The sequence below is a fragment of the Rousettus aegyptiacus genome, unplaced genomic scaffold (genome assembly GCF_014176215.1).
Source record: "Rousettus aegyptiacus isolate mRouAeg1 unplaced genomic scaffold, mRouAeg1.p scaffold_m13_p_12, whole genome shotgun sequence".
Taxonomy (NCBI): Eukaryota; Metazoa; Chordata; class Mammalia; order Chiroptera; family Pteropodidae; genus Rousettus; species Rousettus aegyptiacus.
Window position 1 is genome coordinate 36,269,700 of NW_023416287.1, and position 22,051 is coordinate 36,291,750.

At 37.5% G+C, this 22,051-nt stretch overlaps 1 protein-coding gene across 3 annotated transcripts; it reads left to right on the forward strand.

The window, feature by feature from the left end:
* Nucleotides 1-3,076: 3,076 nt before the first annotated feature.
* Nucleotides 3,077-21,968, forward strand: NAA20 (N-alpha-acetyltransferase 20, NatB catalytic subunit). 3 transcript variants are annotated; one of them, XM_036229719.1, is made up of 7 exons: nucleotides 3,099-3,219; nucleotides 7,083-7,155; nucleotides 12,062-12,086; nucleotides 14,920-15,010; nucleotides 15,444-15,579; nucleotides 20,812-20,957; nucleotides 21,452-21,968. In XM_036229719.1, exons 2-7 carry the CDS (start codon nucleotides 7,133-7,135, stop codon nucleotides 21,535-21,537), a joined length of 507 nt encoding a protein of 168 aa, XP_036085612.1. In that variant the 5' UTR covers nucleotides 3,099-3,219; nucleotides 7,083-7,132; the 3' UTR covers nucleotides 21,538-21,968. The 3 variants fall into 3 exon arrangements, with proteins under 3 accessions (XP_036085613.1, XP_016001663.1, XP_036085612.1); XM_036229720.1 differs by lacking the exon at nucleotides 7,083-7,155 and having other exon boundaries at nucleotides 3,077-3,219; nucleotides 20,845-20,957; XM_016146177.2 differs by lacking the exon at nucleotides 7,083-7,155 and having other exon boundaries at nucleotides 3,078-3,219.
* Nucleotides 21,969-22,051: the final 83 nt, after the last annotated feature.

Here is a 22,051-nt window from a genome sequence, read left to right on the forward strand (position 1 = left end):
CTACATTAAACCCCTGGGAGTCCCACAAGTATTTGGGCTTATAGGACATGCTGTTTTTGATTTCTGTTTCAGTTCATTAGAGTTTATTTTTAACTTGCAGAAAAACACTGTTTCTGTCCTGGCTGCATATTTTCTCTACATTAAGGATGACTCACAGAACTTTTTATTTATCATTTTACATCGTGTAAGTCCTTTTACTGCTTGGTTGGAAAAACCGACAAGCTTTTACCACATTTTATCACAAAACATTTTCCTGCTCATTGAGATAAAACACCTTGTGCTCTTCTGTAAATAGTGCTGACCCAGGTTCACATCCATCATGGCAAAATTCCACATTTAAATAAGCAAACAGCTTGGCATTTCATCTGTTGTTGCTTCGTTTCTTTTCCTTCAGATCACGTGGAAATGACATATAGAGATGCATTGACTCTGACCACCAATGTCATCATCTATTTTCAGTTTTGCTGACTAGGTTGTACAAATGCGCTCACCATTCATATTAAGACCTAAATACAGGTTTCAATTTAAAAAAGCAGTATCACACATCTGCTCCCTACCAGTACCTCAGTAAAATAAAATTTAAAAAATTAAGTTTTTAATTTTTCTTAAAGGCATAAATCCATAAGAACAAAGAGGATGGAGGAGACAATAGCCAATGAGAACTGGCAGCAAAATTATGGGTGCTAGTAAACTCATTTAGGAGATGGAAGCCAGCTGAAAGTTCAGCTACTGCAGGAGGAAAAGCCAAATGATTAGTTGTGCAGAATCTGTGAGGCTCAGGGCTTAGATAAGCCAGGTACAATAAAGGGAGAAGACAAGAGCCTTACTCCCCAGAGAGGCACAAGCAGCTGTGTTCCTGAGCCCAGAGCATAGGCAGTGAAGGGTGAGGGTGAGAAACCATATTGAAAATTGGAATTAAGTAAAAGTCGGCATTCTGAAAGATGAATCCCCTACACACCTCTTTTCACTCCTAGAATGCTGGCAGCTATATTTCACCCCATCCAACAACCCCTGTTATGGGTAGACAATTTTCCAGTAAGCCAGTATTAAGTATTTACTTCTGATACTGTTAACCAGGGAGTGGTAATCTGATCAAGGAGATGCTGTTAACCAGGGCAATCTGATCAAGGATATGCTAACGGCCAACTGTTAACCAGGGTGTGGTGATCTGCTCAGGGATGTGCTGGTGGCTATATAAACTGCCTCTTCTGGGAGCTCGGGGCTGATCTCTTCTAACCCTGCGTGGTGGAGACTCAGTCGCCGGCCGGCTAATAAAAGCTCACAATTCATCTCGATTGGTCTGTGGGTCTTGGATTTGATCGCACAACAATTGGTTAAATTAAAGAGTAAAATCTTTGACAAATGTTCATTTTATATTTGCATGAGAATAATAACTTTACCTTTTCTAAAAATTATCAAATTATCTGTGTTTAACTTCGTTTAATGTGGCACATTAGGCTTTGCTGTTTGGAAATTGCCCCTAAAATTTCTCCCTGTTTAAAACACCTAGCAGGCAGAAGCTGAGTTCATGTTGTCATATTTCTGCCCTGTTGGTGCATTTGTACCTGCAGGCATGAGTTTGTAAGTCCCAGGGACTCTTACATGTGTGTTTATACTCACATGCCTATATTGTTGAAGATCTAGAAACAATGTCTGGCTTTGATTTTGGATCTTGGAAGAGCCTTCTCATGGGCCTACCTACTCCCTCCTCCAAACCACCTCAGTAGTAGCTTGGAAAGGTGAGGGGAGAAAGAATCTCTAAGAACAGGTAGGACATGCTCATTTCTCAGACTACACCTGGACTGTTTTATAAGTGGTGGCAGCCACCACCCATGGGGCTATTGAGTACAAAAAAAATGTGGCTAGTGCCACTGACAAATGAAATTTTCCACTTTATTTAACTTTAATTTAAATTTAAATTTGAAAACTGATGTTCCATTCGGTCATTTGAAAACAGCATGATTGGAACTTTTTGGTTGTGTCAATCTACTTTTTAACCATATGCTTTATGTATACATTTTATGAAATTTAAATACAGAACGAGTATTTCTGATGACAATTTAATTCTTGGAGATAAATATGTGGCAAATATAAAACATATGCAATATAAAGGACTTTACAAAAAAGAGTAAAACTTTCCATTAATATTTTTTTCTATTGATTATATGTGAAGTGATAACGTTTTGAAGAGGAATTTCCCACTTAGTTGGCCAATATTTCTAATCAGTTCCTTTTTTTCCTGCTTCTGTCAACATACTTGCTATATAGAACAAAGATCTCAGGGTCAACTCTGAACTCACCCTCCCCTTAAGATATATTGCTTTTCGTGTTTAAACAGATGTATCTCTTCCGTATAAGAGGTATTGCTTTGGTGCGAGTTAGAAAAGATGTATTGCTTTAGTGCTTGTTAGAAAATCCCATGCTCTGTAACTACCCGTAGCCCATAGCAATTTCAGGGGTCTGTAAATTAGCCCATGCCAACTGTAACTACGCAGGTATAAAAATGAAATTGCCCCTTAGCTCGGGGCCCAGATTTTCAGAGCACTAGCTCTTCTGGGACCACTGGCGTAATAAAACCGAGTTCTCTTTCTCTCTGGGTTACTTCTTGGCTTTTCGCTGGTCTAATTTTTGGAGTTTGGGGGATTTTTTCATAACGATTTGAAATATACTGGGTAAAATAAAATAATTATTAAAATAAATTTCACCTTTCTTGTTTTGTTTTTAAACGTGATATTAGGAAATTTGAGATCCCATACTAAGTTCTCATAAATTGGGACAGGCTGCTCTGGACCATGAATCCTCCCATTTCTTATCACTTCCTTCCTCATTTACCAAGGGGCAACCAAGTGGTCCTGAATCTCGCTTTTCTGCTTTGGTTTCCTAACCCCAGCATCTTTGTGTCTCTTTTCTAGATGATCGCAATGCCCACTTTCTGTCGCTCCGGTGGAGGAGTTTGGAGGTTCTGAGGGCTGAGCCCGTGACCTGGCAATTTCTGACTCGGGCCACCAGAGGGAGCTGCGTCGCTGCGTGGTTGCTAGAGACTGGTGGCCCGGAAGCAGTTCTCCGCCCCGCATCTGCGGCCGTTCGCTGGCGGACTTCCGGCGGAGCGGGCGTGAGGTTTTGGCAATAGGGCTTCAGTGGAGAGGGCTTCGGTGGCGGCGGCGTAATGACCACGCTCCGGGCCTTCACATGCGATGACCTGTTCCGCTTCAATAATATGTGAGTGAGGTGCGCCTTGGGCGAACACGGACAGCGACCCTCACCCCGGGGATCTGGGGAGCCACCCCTCCTAGCCGCCACTGGAGCCTCCCTGGGGGCCGCAGGGGTCCGAAGCCGGTGCTTGGGGCGGAAGCACAGCCTTCCTTACGCTAACCTTGGCCGAGACTCTCAAACTTCACCCCGCAACCCTGCGTGCTCATCAGCGCGGGCCGCCTTCCTCGGTAGTTGTCAGGTTCTGCCGGGTTTTTAGGAGGTGGGGGACCGGTCCGAGCCCACGGCCTGGCGCTAGGCTCTGCTGCCTTCGGGCCAGTGACTCGGCTTTCTCTTCGGTGCGGTGGACATCTCGCAGAGGTCTTTGTGAGGTCAATAGCTAATAGCTAAGTGTTTGTGAGAATATATACATTGTGCCTCGTACCTGGTGGTGAGGGTTAAATTGTATCTCAGTGAGATAACATTGTGATCGTGGCACTCCCCGCTGAGGTTCCTCTCAGTCGAGTTTAGTTTTGTACCTCTCTTTACTGGAGCTGCGCTCCACCTTTTTTCTGCTGTGTGGAGTCGGCAGGGGCCACGTGTTGGTACAGGTCGCACTTTATTTAAATCCGAATTAAGTCAGCACCTGTGACTTGTAGGTATCATTTTTTCCTTAAAAAAAAATTATGAAAATATCTTAACATTTAAAAAGTTAACAAAATATTACCGTGAACACTTATATAGACAAGCAACTGGATTCTACAGTTAACATTGGCTACATTAGCTTTATCACATATCTGTCTATTGGTTCCATCACATATCTGTCGATCTATCCATCTGTTCATCTTTCTACTGATCCCACATTCATCCGTCCATCTGTCCATGCGCCATCAGTCCATCCGCCCACCTTCCAATTCTGCATCGACTTTTAAAGACAAAGAGGAAGTATGTGAAAACTGAGGACCATGTGGTTCAGATCCAAGTGTCTGGAAGATGTAAAAAACTTGAGATTAGGTGGCTGGAAACATCTCCAAGACCAGATGAGCCTTGAATTGTTGATAGTGATAAGGAAGTTTTGAAGAAGGAAATGGATGTTAAGGTGAAAGCTTGAGGTATAGCTAGATAATTGGGAGATGAGTGTGACTATAGTAGTGGGTTTGTGTAACTGAGTAGCCAGAGAGAATAAAGTGAGGACTTTGCTCCATTATTTAGAGGTTTAGACTTGATCCTGTGAGAAGAATTTTGCGCCTCCCAGTTGAAGCAGCATAACTAAGGCAATTTGTATTGAGCTCTTGCTGTGCCCAGCACTGGCACTGTAATAACCCAAGTAGTCCTCACAATTCTGTGAGGTAGGTACTCTCATTATCCCTATTTTATGTATGAGTAAACTAAGGTACTGAGAGTTCAAATGACTTTCCTCAGCTGATAGAGCGTTGCAGCGGTTGTGGGTCTAACAAGGAGATTGGCACGAGAGCAGTGGTTCTTAGAGTGGTCCCTGACCACTGAAGAACATTTTGAAAATGCAAATTCCGGCTGTTTGAGAACCACTGCTCTGGAGCCTGAGCTCTTCAACACAGAGCTATGTGGCATGAGAGGTGATTAGAGGAGGTGTACCAAGCAGGTAAGCCATTTAAGAAGTCTTGGCAATGCCCCAGAGATGACGACTTGACGAAGGCTTGGGTTTTGAAAGTGTAAGCCTAGGAGGCAACAGTGTGCCTTGAAGTTTCAATAGTAGGAAAATGCTACGCCTCTTGGAGAATCACTTTTAACTGAAGATCTGGGAAGAGACAGCACTGTTTTATTTGAAAATGAATAGAGCAGAAGGAAAGTAAGCATGAGCATTTACAATAGAATGTTAGATGTCAAAGAATCATCCAACTAAGGCCTCTCCAGAGTATGCCAGTAGAGAAACTCCTCTTCCTCCTCATTTACTTCTATTTCTCACTTTGATTAGGGCTCTTCATTAGAGAACTCTGGGAATCATGGTATTAGGGTATTGTAGCAGGAATTGAAAGAAGCCATTGATGTAGAAGCATTAAAATTAACAAATATTTTATTCTTGGAAAGTTATTTGTGTACCTGTTTATGTAGCAGTGTTGGAACACAGCAGTGAACAGAAAAAAAAATTATCTTTATGGAATTTACATTTTAGAGGGAAAGACAAAATAAAATACATGTAGAACTTAGTGTTCAGTACAAAGGAACGATGAGAACAGGAAAGGGAAATAGGAAGTGAGTGAGGATTCAGCTGTTAGGTAGAGTGCTTAGGGAAGGTGTCACTGAAGAAATACCTAGGGGAGGTGAGGAGGTGAGTATGTGGATATTGGGGTTGGAAACTTCCAGGCAGAGGGGATAGTAAGTGCACAGATACCTCTCAGACAGGAGGATAGGCCAGTGTGGATGGTGCAGAGTGACTGTAGGTATAAGGGAATGAGGTCAGAGTCAAAGGGCTAGATCTTGGAGATGATAGTATATATAGGACTTGGGATTCTCTGCCAAGTGCACTGAGATAATCAGGTGGAGAAGTCAGGCGGGCATCTGGGCATGGGAATCTCAAGTTTAGGCTTGGGCTAAAGATAGAAATTTGGGGGTCAACACTATGTAGATGGTATTAAAACCAGGAAACTAGGTGACCTAAGTCCTAAGCAAAAGGTCCCCAACCTTTTTGGCACCAGAGACTGGTACTCCTATGAGAATCTAATGCCTGATGATCTGAGGTGGAGAGGATGCTAGCGCTGGGGAGCAGCTGCAAGTACAGATGAAGCTTCACTCACTGGCTCACCTCTCACCTCCTGCTGTGAGGCCCGGTTCCTAATAGGACATGGATAGTTACTGGACCATGCCTGGGGGTTGGGGACCCCTGACCTAAGTGATGGAGTGAGTGTAGATAGAAAGAGGCTCTGGGATAGTGTTCTAGGGCATCAAGTGTCAGACAGAGTGAAGACCTACTGGCCCTGTGAGGTGGAGGGAAAACCTGATGATGGGATCTTGGAAGTGAGCAAGGAGAGTATTTCAGGTGGAGAGTGTGGGGAACTATGTCAGGAGCCGCTGATGGCTAATTATAAAGCGTATTTGTACATTTCTTCCAGAAGGGAGAGGAGAATTGTTGGAGCAGGTTCCTGGGTATTGAGAGGTGGTGGGGTCTTATGAGAATTCCAGGTATGGCTACAGGAGAACAAGTAGAGTAAGGGTGCAGATACTTATAGGTGGGTAGGTTTGTTGGTCGGACCTTGGTGAAGCTTTTGCCTTCCTGTTCTTTCTTCATGAAGCAGCTGAGATCAAGAAGCAGGTGGCCTGAGTTGAGGTGAGAGGAGAGAATATTTGTTGAGAAGTGTGGGAGAGTGAATTCCCATACTGTGTTAGATAGAGAAAGTGATTCTCTAGGTGTGGGCCAAGGCCCCTCAACATTGTTTCTGGGTTCCGTGAGGTCAGACAGAGCTATTTTCATAATACTAAGATGGTGTTTTGCTTTTTCCACTCATTCTCACAAATGCACAGTGGTGTTTTCCAGATACGCAATCTTGTAACAGCAAGTATAACAGATTTTGAGAATCCAGCTGTCTTCTATTAGGCCAGACATTAAAAAGATCTGTAAAGTTGTTAAAACAATGCCATTCTTATCACTAAATTTTTTTTTTGTGAAAAAAAAAATATATATATATTTTAACTCAATATGTAACACAACTTTATGGTAGGTCTGGTGAAAGTGTTGTTTATTATACATGATGAAAGAGTTTGTCTTTGGCAATATAATTACATATGAAGAATGCAAGTACGGATGTCCTTAAAGCAAAACCATCTCAGTCCCTACAGTTTGGCTGATTGCACTTGGCTTAACACTGCTCATTTAGGTAAAGCAGCCACAACTGAATATCACTTTCTTTGTTTTTCAGTTCTCTGTTAATGGTATTGGCAATTTCATAAAGAAAAATACAAGAAAAAAATGACTTTTGGAAAATTGTTCTAGTAAGTGAATTTGATCATTGTCTATTGGCTAGCAAAGATCAGATGACCCTTAGCATTGATGATAAATGTCTGTGTTTTAATTGCTTGTTTTGAATGAAAAAGTTAATTGTTACCTTTCAGAGAAAGTGTCTACCTATAACAGCAGTTGGTATTATTTCTCCCTTTCCTTTAAGTAGTATTCATGTTTATAACAGGGGTCTTTCTATATAGCAGGAAAATCAAAGTGGGCAGTGCTTTTATTCACCCAGAGGGACTGATCATGCCTTATCTCTACAACCTTAAAAGCCCTCTTTTCTACTTTTAGGCTTTGATGTTAATTTTAACTTGATTTCATCTTTAATTTAAAAAGTTAAATCTTGGAAGTATAACATTGGTTAATAACATTATACCTTTCAGGTGTACAGCATTCGACACCTGTGTACTCTGTTGCATGCTCTTTACTCAAAGTCTAATTTCCTTCTATTACCATTTATTTGACCCCCTCTACATACTTTGCCCTTCCCCTACCCCATTTTGCCTTTAGTAGCCACCATTCAGTTGTCTGTATCTATGACCATTTGACTTATTTCACTTATTGGCTGAGTAGTATTTCATTTTACATATACACCACATCATCTTTACCTAATCATCCATTGGTGGATGTTTAAGTTGTTTCCATGTCTTGGTTGTTGTAAATAATGCTGCAATAAAAATGGGGGTACATATATTTTTAGGAGTGTTTTTATAATTTTTGGGTAAATACCCAGAAGAAGAATTGCTGGGTCATATGGTAGTTCTATTCTTAATATTTCGAGGAACTTTTGTTTTCTGTAGTGGTGCATGGATTTACATTCCCACCATCAGTGTATGAGAGTTTCCTTTTTTCCCACATCCTCTCTAACACTTACTGTTTCTTGTCCTTGTGATAATAGCTATTCTAACAAGTACAAGGTGATATCTCAGTGTGGTTTTGATTTGCATTTCCCTAATAACTAGTGATGTTGAACATTTTTACACATGTCTCTTGGCAATTTGTATGTCTTCCTTGGAAAAAAGTCTATTCAGGTCCTCTGTTCATTCTTTAATTGGACTGTTTGTATTTTTGTTGCTGTTAAGTTGTGTGGTTTTTTTTGTTTTTTTGTTTTTGTTTTGTTTTGTTTTGTTTTTGATATTATCCCCTTATTAGGAGTGTCCTTTGCAAATATCTTCACCCTTTAGGTTGGTTACCTTTCTGTTTTGTTGATGGTTTCTTTTGCCTTGCAGAAGCAGTTTGATGTAGTCCTACTCATTTATTTTTGCTTTTGTTTCCTTTGCCTTTGGGGTCAAGTTCACAAAAACATGCCTGAGACTGAGGTCTGTAAGCTTAGTGCCTATGTTGTCTTCTATGTATTTTATTATTTCAAGTTTTGCAGTCAAGTTTTTATTCCACTTTGAGTTAATTTTTGTAACTATCATTTCACAGTATATACAAATAATGAATAATCATGTTGTATACCTGAAATTGTTATATCAGTTGTCTCAAAATTTTTTCCATCTTTATTGAAATATAAAATTAGTTGCTCGTATTTACACTGTATAATTCAATAAGTCTTTTTCAATTATAGTTGGCATATAATATACCAGTTTCAGTTGTACAGCTGAGTGATCAGAGATTCACATACTCGCAAAGCGATCACCCCACTAAATCTAGTACCCCTTTTTCCACTTACATATTTATTACATTATTAACCATCTTCCCCATACTACACTCTATATATTCATGTCTATTCTGCAACTATCCATTTATACCTCTTAATCCTTTTGCTTTTTTTCCCATCTCCCCAACAGATAGTCTCTGTATTTATGTATCTATGAGTTTATTATTGCTTTTGTTGTTATTGTTAGTTTGTTCTTTAGATTCCACATTTACGTGAAAACATGCGATATTTGTCTTTCTCTATCCAGCCCATTTCATTCAGCATAATACCCTCTAGGTCCGTCAAAGCAGTGTCTTTTTACACCCCATTCTTTTTAGTCTGTATATGTCTTTTAATTTGAAGTGAGTCTCTAGTGGGCAGCATATTTAGGGGTCTTGTTTTCTTATGCATTCAGCTGCTCTATCTTTTGGTTGGACCACTTAATTCTTTTCCATTTGAGGTACTTGTTGATTGGAATGTAGTTATTATCATTCTTTATTCATGTTTTTGATACATGTTTTTTCTTCTTAAAGAAGTCCCTCCAACATTTTCTGTAATACTGGCTTGGCGTTGATAAATTTCTTTAGCTTATTTTTGTCTGGGAAGCTCTATATCTGTCCTTTGACTCTAATGATAGCTTTGCTGGATAAATTATTCTTGGTTGTAGATCCTGGGTTTTCATCACGTTGAATATTGTGCCAAGCCCTTCTGTCCTGCAAAGTTTCTTTTGAGAAATCAGCTGCCAGTCTTATGGGTGCTCCCTTGTAGGTAACTAACTGCTTTTTTTGTGCTGCTTTTAAGATTCTCTCTTTGTATTTAAACTCTGGCATTTTAATTATGATGTGTCTTGGTGTGGGCCTCTTTGAGTTCCTCTTTCTTGGGACTCTCAGCTTCCTTGGGTTGTGTGTCTATTTCCTTCATTAGGTTAGAGAAGTTTTCCATCATTATTTCTTCAGATAACTTTTCAATTTCTTGTTCTCCCTCTTCTTCAGGTAGCGCTGTGACATGGATGTGTTTTTACATTCAATTTTGTCTCATAGGGTGTCTATTATTATAGTCTTGGCTGCTTTTTTCTTGCCATTCTGATTGATCTTGGTTTCCCCATCCTCTATATTGGTGGTTCGATCCTCTTCTTTATCCACTCTGTTGATTCCCTCTAATATACTTTTCACCTCAGGTAATATGTTCATTTCTGACTGGTTCCCTTTTATAATTTCCATTTCCATTTTTATTTTTTATCTCTTTAAAGCTATAACTGAATTCATCAATACTTCCCCGAAGTTCATTGAGCATCTTTATAACCAGTGTTTTGAACTCTGCATCTGTTAGATTTCTTGACTCCATTATTCATGGATCTCTGTTCTCTTCTCTCATGTGGTTTCTGCTTCTTTGTCCACCCATTTTGGCTGCTTTTCTGTGTCTGTTTCTATGTACCAAGCAAAGCTCCTAACTCTCCTGGTCTTATTAGTGTGACTTTGTTTAGTAGGTGTCCAGTGGCACCGTCCTGAGGGGTTCAGCTGCAGGCCAAGTTTAGCTCCAGGATGTGCCCCTCTGGGGCCACCTGTTAAGATTTAGCAAGCAATCTACAGATGCTGTGCTTATAGTTGCCTCATGTGGCCACGCCAGAAACCGAGGCCAGCTGCCACCAATGAGTCTTGGCGCTGTTCAGCAAGGAGCACCAAACTCTCCTGAGGATACACCTGGATATGGTGTGGGTGGGGCTCACACGAGTTGGGGGAGGGGGAGTCAGGGAATCCTCTGGGCGGAGCGACATCTTGTTATCCAGTTGGATGACATCTCAGCTATGGTGGCACCACTGAGTCTGCACCCTAGGAGGGGGAAGGTCTCAACAGAGGAATAATGGATACTGACAGCACTTCTGTCTGGAAGAGATCCTTGCCTCTGGCCCTCACTCTGACAACTCAGTGTCCCCTTGTAAGTCCCTGGTGCCCCCCACACAGCCCACCCAGCACTGGTGCTCAGAATGAGCAGGTTTTCACTGCGAAAGGCCACTCGTGGATACAGCCCCTTTAATAGGTGTCTGCAGCAGCAGGTGCTGCAGTCTCTATCCCACTCAGCTGCTTGGGACCAGGCAGCCTCGTGTCCTCACCCCATTCTACCTCCTCCCATTGCAGGGCGATTTCTTATTTGTCTCCCTAGTTGTAAGACTTCCTCATTTAGATCCTAGGCAACTTTCTTTGATGCTTGCTCTGTTTCTGTCACAACTTTGATTTGGTTGTGAGAGGGATGAACCAAGCCTCTGTCATCTACACCATTTTTTTTCCCAGTTATGTCTCAATTTTAAAGTTATTCATCTTAGCATGTAATTATTTTAACATAAATGTTTTAAATTTTTAAATATAAATAGACATAACCCACATAAATAGAAGTTTTTTGGGGTCTTCAGTAATTTTCACTGTAAAGAGGTTCTGAAACCAAAATGAGAACTTGTGAGCTAAAGAAATGCATTATGCCTGCCAGGCATTAGTAAGGGTCTCAAAGAAGAATTTGACTGTATGTGCAAGAGGAAGGGTCGAAGGTCACTTGTTTCAAGCCTGGCAAAATAATGGTTGTATTAATTGGAGAGGAAAGTGAGAGGGAAGAACTCTGTAGATAGAAGTGGAGATGTATTTTAAGAAATGCTGATTCAGGAGTGTTGTGATTGAATATGCTGGTGAGGCAGCAGCACCAGATTCAGATCTGGCTTCCTCTGGGAATACAAAATTGAAAGGATAGGACTGGGGACACTGGGGAAAGGAGGAGGTGGGAATGTAGAACAGTGGGAAGCAAAACCCAAGTTGGGGAGAGCCCGCATCTGAAGGGTGGAATAAATGAGAAAGGAGGAATTGTCAGAGAAAGAAGGCCCAGAGACAGGTTGGGAAAACCCCTGTCAGTTGCTGCAGTGGGCTGGTTGTATCTTCTGTCCGGTGATTTATATGCCTAGTTGGTCCCTATCTCCATTAACAATTTATTATTATTTAGAAAATGGAAGGTTTGGATGTATATTAACTATAAAGTAATTTTTAAAAAAGCAGTTAATTGAAAATGTATAGATATCTTTATAGTTGCTATGACAGCTCATTATGGCCATTAGGTAGTTTAAACCATCTTTCTTGGCCCAAAAGTTGGTTTTCCAGTTGTGGATTTAGCATGTTTTCATTTCCTTGTGCATATTATTTTTAGTTTTAGTGGGCTTATTTGAACTGATTTTGTAAATAGTGCTTACTATTGACATTTCTCATTTCTTTCAGTAACTTGGATCCACTTACGGAAACTGTATCCTTTTTTAAAAAGGTTAAACGAAGGCTTATTAAGAAAATGGAGGAACGGAAGGAAAAAAAAGTACTGAAAAACTTTAAAATTTGTAGGTCAGGAAATACCATAAGCAACAATGAAAGAAATTAAAAACAAAACAAAACTAGGAACAAGATTTGTCTTAAACCTGCCTGGCAAGGTGTAACATAATGACCTCATAAATCTATAATAAAACTCTCCTGCCCACCTTGCCCCTCAGTAGTATGGCTATACATAACAGAAAGTAGTGACTTCAGCAAGACTGGTTATTTCTGTCTGACGTAAATGAAGTCTGGAGATGAAGAGCAGTTCAGGGCAGGTGGTGGTTCCATGAAGGCACCAGTGATCAGGCTCTGCACCTGACCCACTCTACCATTCTCAGGGCAGCATTAGCCTTCCTGTCCCAGATGGCTGCCAGAGCAAATGGCATCACATCCATGTTCCTGGCAGGCGGATCAACAGAAGGAAGGTGAGATTGTCCTTACCTTTCAAGAGTACCTTTGGGAAATACCATGCAGCCCTTCTGTATCTCATTGGCCTGCATCTGCCTTATGCTGTACTTATCTAGCTGTAACAGAGTCTGGGAATGTGCCTAACTTTAAAATGGGGCTTGTTACTAAAAGGAAGAGAGGATTTGGGGTAACAATTAGCATCTATCATGCTCCCCAATAAAAATATATGGGTAAAGATGTGTGAGGTTAGGATACTCTGGGTTATGTTGCACTACCTCACAACCTCAGTGGCTTAAAACACAAGTTGGATTTCTGTGTTGTCATCCATATCTATTGCAGGGTAGAAGGGCAATATTAACTGATAATTTAATAAAAGAGGGCAAATGGGAAGCTAATGAACATAGTAGGAGCTCAGTTTCACCAGTCAAAAGACATGCAAATTAAAACCAAAATGAGATATATTTCACCCGTCAAATTATCAAGAATTTTAAAAAAATGATAAAACTCAGTGCTGAAGAGGTGACAGGATCATTCTCATAAATTGCAAGTGACAGTATAAACTGCTATAGTCTTTCTGGAAGGCACTGACAATGTAGTACTTAGTAGTAATTCCATTTCCTGGAACTGGGAAATAAACAATAGGGGCAGTTATGTCAGGGCTAGGCAAACTAAGGTCATGAGCCAAGTTGGCCCATTACCTGTTTTTGTTAAATAAAGTTTTACTGGGACAAAGCCATGCTGAGTAATTTACTGTTGTCTGTGGCTTTTGTCCACGGCTTTTACAGTTTGAGTAAGTTGCAACAGAGACCATGTGGACCATGTAGCCTAGAATATTTACTTTCTGGCCCTTTACAGAAAATGTTAACCCCTAAGTTTTGTCATTACAAAAATTGCAGAATTACAATATTAAAATTTTGGAATAACATTCACACATAACAATAAGGAAATAGCTAAATTATTCTGTATTCATGAAGGATTTGAAAAAGTTTTTGAGAAACTGGAAATAACCCAGATGTTTGTTTATTGTCAGAAACAGTATATTTAAATTGTTTTGTTCACACAGTGTAATCCTATACAGTAGTAAAAATTAACTGTAGGTACAGACAACAGGGTTACACATCAGAAACAAAGTAGAAAAAGCAAAACTCCAAAGTTTTCATTTGTAGTTATAAAAAAAATTATGACATTAAAAACCTTCCATGTTTAAAAATAAGTAAAAGGGTTTTTAAGAATTTTGAATGACACAATTTTCCCTGTATATGGTTAAGGGAAAATATTAGGATGCAAATCAACTGAAATGGTGTGCTTTCAGTTACCCTTAAAATTTATAGTAAAAGTCTCATAATCCAGGTGAAGCCGTGTTTGAAAGTAACTTGCCACATCCTAGTGGTTGATGAGTGGGCATCTGGGGTTCTTCTGCTGGAGGAGAGATTGTTATGGTGTATTAGTGGCTGGATAGAAGGAAGACTGGCTTGCCTGCTGTATTAAGGGTTACAGCTGAAGAGTATTCAAAATTAAGCTTGTCCTTCATAGGAGAGTTTGAATTTACTGAACAGGTTTTCCAGGAACTTAAATATATATATCATCAATCTCATATATCTATATATCTATATCTATATATATCTATATCTATATATAGATAGATAGATAGATAGATAGATAGATGATGTCCCTTCATAGAATTGCATCAGCAAGCTTAAAATAAGAAATATAGGAATGAGTATGTATCAGTGAGGACACGAGGGTTGAAGACTTAAGTAGTGAGCAGATTATCCAGGCATTCACTCTTAAGTCAGCTTTTATTTGCATTACTAGAAATGCAGAATTTGAATCAGTGGAAAGGAAAACTGGGTAATTCTTAAGTTGCCTCTGGAAGTAGTTATTTTCACAGTCTCACAGCTGACACTGAAGAACTAGTCATTAATTTTCCAGTGCAATTATAGAAAAATAAATGTTGAAAATCTACTATGTTCCAGGCACCAGGGATAGAGCAAATATTACTCATAGTCTAAGGGGAGACAGTAAACACATAAGAATAGCAGGTGATGGTAAGTGCTATACAGAGACTTAGGTACAGTGTGATCAGTAGGGAGACACATTACAGATGTATCCTGGTTCTCTGCTTTCTATTCGATGGTGCATTCTCCATTTACATTTGAGGTTGTATGTTCAGGCAATTCTGAAATTAAGACCACCTAAATATTTTACATAATGATATGATTATAGGAATTATACATATATAGAGCTGGGATATATAGATCTTTTTTTAACAATATACTTTTTAAAGGAAACTCTTCAAAATATCCCTTTTATGAAGAACTTGTTACTGTACAGCATTTTCACATTCCTTAACAAGACTCTAGTATGGGATTCCTTTTTACTTACAGTACCTTGCCCACTGGCCAGAGTATTTCATCGTTGCAGAGGCTCCTGGTGGAGAGTTGATGGGTTATAGTAAGTATAATACCACTAGTAATTTTTGGGGTAGGTAGTTCATATTTTAATACAGCTTTCAACTGATTTAATGTAGATTTGAAAGTATAATCATGATGCCTATAATCTTACCTCCTTTTAAACCACTGAATGAATCACTTTATATTTTTTAAAAATACATATTCTAGTTCTGTGTTTGAAATCAGTTGTTTTTAGTATATCATTCCTTTTAAAAATCTTTCTAATTCTGCTTTTACAACTAGATTTAGCATGACATTTACAAGTGAACTTCAAATAAAAGCACTAATAACCATTAGGTAGATGACTTTAAGTAGGATTTAAAAATTAAAACTCTGTCATTAGTTTCCTTTATAATAAAAATGTACCAAACAGTATTTCTATATTTATGTGTAAACCCATGTGTTTACTAATGAATGCAATCTTTTGTTGGCAGTTATGGGTAAAGCAGAAGGCTCAGTCGCTAGGGAAGAATGGCATGGGCATGTCACAGCTCTGTCTGTTGCCCCAGAATTTCGACGCCTTGGTTTGGCTGCTAAACTTATGGAGTTATTAGAGGAGATTTCAGAAAGGTGAGATACTGATTTTCAAATAATAATTTTTGAGCCCTAATCATTTCATTTTTCGGTGAACACTTATATTTTTTCCCCTTCAGACTGAATATCTATTGTGCATTTCTGTTTACAGGAATTTCATTTTTAGCCTCCAGTAGTCCCCACAATTCTGTCACATATTCAGAGTGGTATTATTGTCCCTATTTTGCCATTGAGGAAAATAGGCTTGACCTATAACCTGCAATAGGCTTATAAGTTGGGTAACTGGTAGAATCAAAGACTAGCCCTCGAGGTTTCTTTTAGTATTCTTGCCATTATGGCAGGTATTCTCAAATTCTCTGCGTCTTAATAAGCAGTTATTCTCTAACTGCTTAATATGTGACCTCACAACCTAGTAGCTATTTGGAAAAAATAAACAATGAAAGAAAATATTTTTATTTCCTTGTAAAATAACTCTGGTTACCTGCTAAGTGAGATGTTTGCACTTCTTGGGCACTGCATGATTTCTCAAATCTTGGAAACAGATTCAACACAACTACCTGCTTTCCTGTTTCAAATTGATTTTCATGTGGCATTTTTTTTTTTAAATTACAGAAACTGCCCCAAACTTGGCTTCAAAAAGATACTGTGTCATCAAAAGGAATATAACATTATGTAATACTGCAGTTGTGAACTACATCAAACTAGTAGTTTGCTAGTGCCTGATATTAAGATTAGTGTTTTCCCTGAACATTTGAAATATCCTGCAGCACCTCTATGAGTTTTGTGCACTCTGGGGTACCTTGGAGCAGTTTTGGGAACTGCCAACATTATGGCTTTTTTTTTTTTAAAAGACTTGTTGTATATCAAACATCCTCATTATGTGAGTTGAAAGTAACATGGTAATTTAAAGAGAGGACAACTTCTTGCTAGCCCATTCTAGAAGAGATAAGAGATGTGTGTTTAAATTTAACCAGTTGTGAAGCTGCCATTTTTTCCTTTACTCTAAATGCCTAGAAGTATATAGGAAAGGGAATAGCTGCTGAGATGGGCTTGTGAGGCTTTCTACTTAATTAAAGGTAAGTGTTAAAGAAGTAACCATGGCTTGAAAATACTCTGAGTCAAGTTGGTGGCAGGAGGAACTTGAGTTCATTCATAGAAGAGAGGAAATAGTATTAGCTAAAAAAGAAATCAACTCTAGTCCTCAAGAATTTGAAAGATTCTCCCTAGATTGAACAAGGAAGAGGAGAAAATTTTTAGCAAGATTATAGTTTATACATTTTTGTTAATGGTATATATGTTGGAATTCAGAAATGGGTTCTAATGTGTTTACAGGACAGGTTCTTTATCTCTTAAAGTAGAAAACCACTCAACTCCCTTCCCTTCCAGTTTTTAAACCTTCATTATTTTAGAATAGTTGCTTAAGATTTAAGTGATCTTTATTTGTATGGGTATGGGTATATCTATATCCATGCATATATACATGTATTTTTAAATGTATACATTAAAAATAGAAACAGTATGTAATTTCCAAACAAGTAGAGTAAAAACTGCAATGATAAAAATCACTTCAATAAAAGAGAGAAAAAGGAAATTCGAGTAACAAAACAAAAAGCATGAAATAAGATGGTTGCCATGAATCCAAATATTAATAGTAATTACAACAGTAAATGTTAGTGGACTAATGACTCTAGCTAAAAAACAAAAGACTTGAGGATATTATGTTAAGTGGAATAAGCCAGTCACAGAAAGACAAATACTACATGATTCTACTTCCATGAGATATCTAAAATAGTTAAATTCATAGAATCAAAATGTGGAATGAATAGTGGTAGCCAGGGGCTGGGGGAGGGGGAAGTGGAGAGTTACTAATAAGCAGGCATAAAGTCTTAGTCATGCCAGATGAATAAGCTCTAGGATCCGTTGTACAGTATTGTCTACAGTCAACAGTAGACATATTGCACATTTAAAATTTATTAAGAGGGAATATCTCATGTTAAGTGTTCCTATGACATTAAATTTAAAATTAAAAAAAGAGAGACTGTCAGAACTGTTTATAAGAAGTATGTAAAGATTAAAGATAAAGATTGAAAGTAAAGAAAATTTTAAATTATGCAGATTATTACCAAAAGGACAGTTGGTACACTTAAATTAACAATAGTTACATTATAGTTCAATAATTACCATAGTAAAAACGTCACTGAATATTGATAAAAGTTTTAATCTATCAGAAAAATGTAATAATAAAAAATTTATGTACCCAGTGATATAGATTCAAAGTAAAATTGCAAAACTTGGTTGGCAAAACTATGAGAAACAGACAAATTATCATTGTAATGGGAGATTTGAACATGCTTACTGTTAATTGATAGAACAGTCAGACAGATTGATTAAGGGTATAGAACAGGGCTCAACAAACTTTTGCTGGGTCAACCAGTAAATATTTAGGCTTTGTGGGCTACCTAAGGTCTCTAACGCATATTGTTTTCTCTTTTTTAAACAACTTTTCAAAATTGTAAAAAAAAAAAAAAAAAGAAAATTCTTAGCTTGAGAACAGTACAAAAATAGGTTCTGAGCTGACCCCAGCCTTAAAGAATTTCAATCAGTTGGCAAAAATCTTTCCATAAAGAAAACTATGGTTTCTCTGGCAAATTTTACTATTTAAGAAATAATGACTATAAGTTCAATTTTACATAAAAAGAGGGAACATTCTTCTCAAGGCTAGGATAACCTTGATAACAAAATCTGACAAGAAACATTAGAGAGGAAAATTCAAGGAAAATTTCATTATAGATGCAAAAATCCTAGAAAAATCTTAGCAAAATAGATCTAGCAATTCATAAAAAGGATGGTATACTAGGGGGAGGTTGGTTTAACGTTAGAAATTCTGTAAATATATTCCACAGTAACAGATTAAATGAGAACATTTCTTAGTAAGTGCAGAAAATGCATTTGATAAAAAAACGGTTAGCAAACTAGGGAACAGAAGAACTTTCTTGACCTGAAAATAGATTATCTACAAAAAAACAAAAAACCTGTAGTAAATTTTGGTGGTGATGCACTGAATGCTTTTCCTTTGAAATCGGGGACAAGGATGCCTACAGTCAGCCTTCTACACTAATTTATTGGAAATACTAGACAGCACATAAAACAAGAAAAATAAAAGATAGGATTGAGAAGAAACAAAACATTTTGCACAGATAAGATTGTACAAATAAACCCACAAGTATCTACAAATGTTTAGAATAAAAGTTAAGCAAAGTTCTTGGATATAAAACTGGTTTAAAATTCAACTGTATTTCTATACAAATAAAATTTAGAAAAAATGCCATTTGCAGTGGCATCAAAATACATTAAACCCAAAAATGAAGCAAAAAAAAAAAAAAAATTATAAGCCCTTGGGGACAAAATCTAACAAAAATTGTGCAAGCCTTCTAAAGTTTATAAAACTATGAGAGACATTAAAGGTGACATAAGTGGAAAGATAAACTACCTCTTGTGGCTTAGAGGACTTGATATAGTAAACTGGTAACTGGTCTACACAGCCAATGTAATTGCAATCAAAATCTTAAGTATTTTTTGTGGGACTTAAGTTGATTCTGAAAATTATAGGGGAATGGAAAGAACCAAAAAGAGACAATATATTTCTGAAAAACAAAAAAAAAAATGGGTGGATTTGCCCCTCCAGATTTCAAGCTGTAATAATGAGTAAAACTGTGTGTTAGGATTGGTGTAGTTGTCTAGGCTAGTGGAACTGAATTTGAGAAACAGACCAACGAATACGTGGATTTCTACATTCTCAGAGGAAGCAATTGCAGATCCATGGTGAAAGGGTTTACTTCATAAAGGTGAGGGCACAATTGGATATCCATACGGAAAGAAATTTTCCCTAGATTACTATCTTTATATATACAAATCAATTCCAGATTAAAAACTTGGATGTGAAAAGCAAAATTAAAAAGCCATTTGAAGATAATGTGAGTGTGTGAGTTCAGGGTAAAAAGAACTTCTGAAATAAGATGTAAATAGTACTGACTGTTAAGGAAAGGTTCACATATTCAAATTCATTGACGTCAAGTAACTTGGTTCATTAAAAGATACAGAAAGATAATAACAAGACCAGCTACAAAATGGAAAAAGATATACATAGAGAACTATAGCTCTGGAGAGAAAAGGACTACAGAACAAGAAATCTAAATAGCCAACAAAATATTCAGTCTTGTTAGTAATCCAAAGTGTCAGTTAATGCCCTGAGATACCATTATACCATAGAATTTTCAAAAATAGAAATGTCTGACGCACTAAGTCCTGGTACTGTGGGAATGGAGTCTTATCTGCTTCTGTGGGAGTATAGAGAAAACATACTTATGTGCATACTCCCCATAAGACACTGATGACACATCTAGTGATAGACTTTAGATATTGTACCATGAGACACAAGACAAAAATATTATCAGCACAGTTTGTAACAGTAAAAACCAGAAATGTTTATCTGTAGGACCACAGACAATTTGTAATATAGTCCAGTGGAATGCTAAGCACAATGAAGAACAAGCTCCAGCTCCAGGTACCCCAAGACTGACTTGTACAATAGAGAGGCAAATCACTAAAATATATATAAAGTGAAAAAAAATATATAAAGTATGTTTCCATTTATATAAGTTTACAAACAGGAGAAACTAAACTATAATAGGTGGTAAATCTACAGCAAAAAGCAGGGAACTAATGATTACAAGAGTCAGAATGTGAAGACCTTTGGGTAACGGTGGCATTGTCACTGACCAGAGGGACCTGAGGGCTTCAGGGCTTTGATCTATGTCATAGCTATACTTGGGCCATGGCTACACTGCTGCTTGCTTCTTTTTATTTTATTTTTGTTTTTTTGGTGCTTGCGTCTAAGTCTTTAATTTGTGCATGTCAGGGAAAGTAATTGGTAAAATGAGCATATCAATTACTGCAACATAAAATACATAGTATTTTTTTTTAAGCTAAGTAACAGAATTGTAAAAAAAAAAAAAAAGCTTTTTAAAAAACACATATTGCTTTTAAATGTTTTCATATATTGTAGGTTTTGAAATATTATTTTGCAGTCATCTTTTTATACTGCAAAATAATTGTCTTAAATCTTCAGCAATATAAAGTTGATTTCTGATGTAATCAGCTGTGAAGTCTTATTACTATTCTGAGTAGTCAAAGTAAAAGCAAGTATTGTTAAAAATGTTTTTAGGATTTCTCACATTTTAACTTTTCTTTTTTTAAAAAAAAATAAAGAAAAGGTGGATTTTTTGTTGATCTCTTTGTAAGAGTATCTAATCAAGTTGCAGTCAACATGTACAAGCAGTTGGGCTACAGCGTATACCGGACGGTCATAGAGTACTATTCAGCCAGCAATGGGGAGCCTGACGAGGATGCTTACGGTAAGCTCCTTTCTGTGGCAGAATCACCAAGAAGAAGCTGAACATTTACATTCATTCCACAAACTGAAATATCCAAGAATTTTAATAAATTTAAATGAATCATATTTATCGGACTGAATATTTTAAATTTGAGCTATAATATTTAAATCTCCTTAAACGTGCTTTTATGAACCTAACACTAATCAACTTACATTAACCAACCAATGTCTAATTACCATCAATTACTGTCTTACTATGTTACAGGCATGTCATTTTACTAAGTAAGATTTCACTAAGATTCTGTCAAAAGAACATTTGTATGGAGAGCTGAATCTCAGTTGGTTATTGTCTGGTTACTTGTGACTGGGTCTCAATTATATAAAGACGAATTCTCTTGGAATCTGGTAGAAGTGGGGGCAGGGGACAAACTTCTTATGGGAACTTTCTGTACTTTAAATTTTGATATAAAATGTTTTGATATTTGGGTACTTACATTAAACTTTGCTTCCTAACAGATATGAGGAAAGCACTTTCCAGAGACACTGAGAAGAAATCCATTATACCATTACCTCATCCTGTGAGGCCTGAAGACATTGAATAACCATGGGCAGTGGTTCTTAGGCTGATGCTCCTGATATTTTATGGACAATATTATTTTCATTGGATGATCTTGGAGTTCTATTAGAGAAAAGTAATCATTTAGGTCTTAAAGACTTCAAGAAAATTTAGGTTATGAACTTATTTTAAATCTCATTGTTTCTAGTTAGTAATATCATATCTACTAAAGCTGTCCACTGTAATAAAGTTCATTCAGAAAGGCAGCTCTGTCAGAAGGAAACATTCCACTATCATGGTTCATAATATTCACTATATGCTAGGAAAAAACTTGCTCCAGTCCTCCTAATTTCTGTGCCTGAGAACCACTGCTGCTTATATATTTTTTATTTTGTATTGAACTATTAATTGAAGCTTTAAAAGTATATATGAAATGTATAAATCTAAGATGTATAATAAAATGCACTGTTGACTCAATGTTTTTTGTAAGTTTGTTGTTCATTTATAAAATTAAATCTGGATTGAGAAAGCATTTAGGATATGTCGTTAAATTTCTGACT

Excerpts from the sequence above, each read along its gene's own strand:
- NAA20 (XM_016146177.2), top strand. The coding sequence starts at position 3,167 with ATGACCACGCTCCGGGCCTTCACATGCGATGACCTGTTCCGCTTCAAT. Across the intron at positions 3,220-12,061 it reads CTGTTCCGCTTCAATAATAT|TAACTTGGATCCACTTACGG; the intron begins GTGAGTGAGGTG and ends CATTTCTTTCAG. Across the intron at positions 12,087-14,919 it reads TGGATCCACTTACGGAAACT|TATGGGATTCCTTTTTACTT; the intron begins GTATCCTTTTTT and ends ACAAGACTCTAG.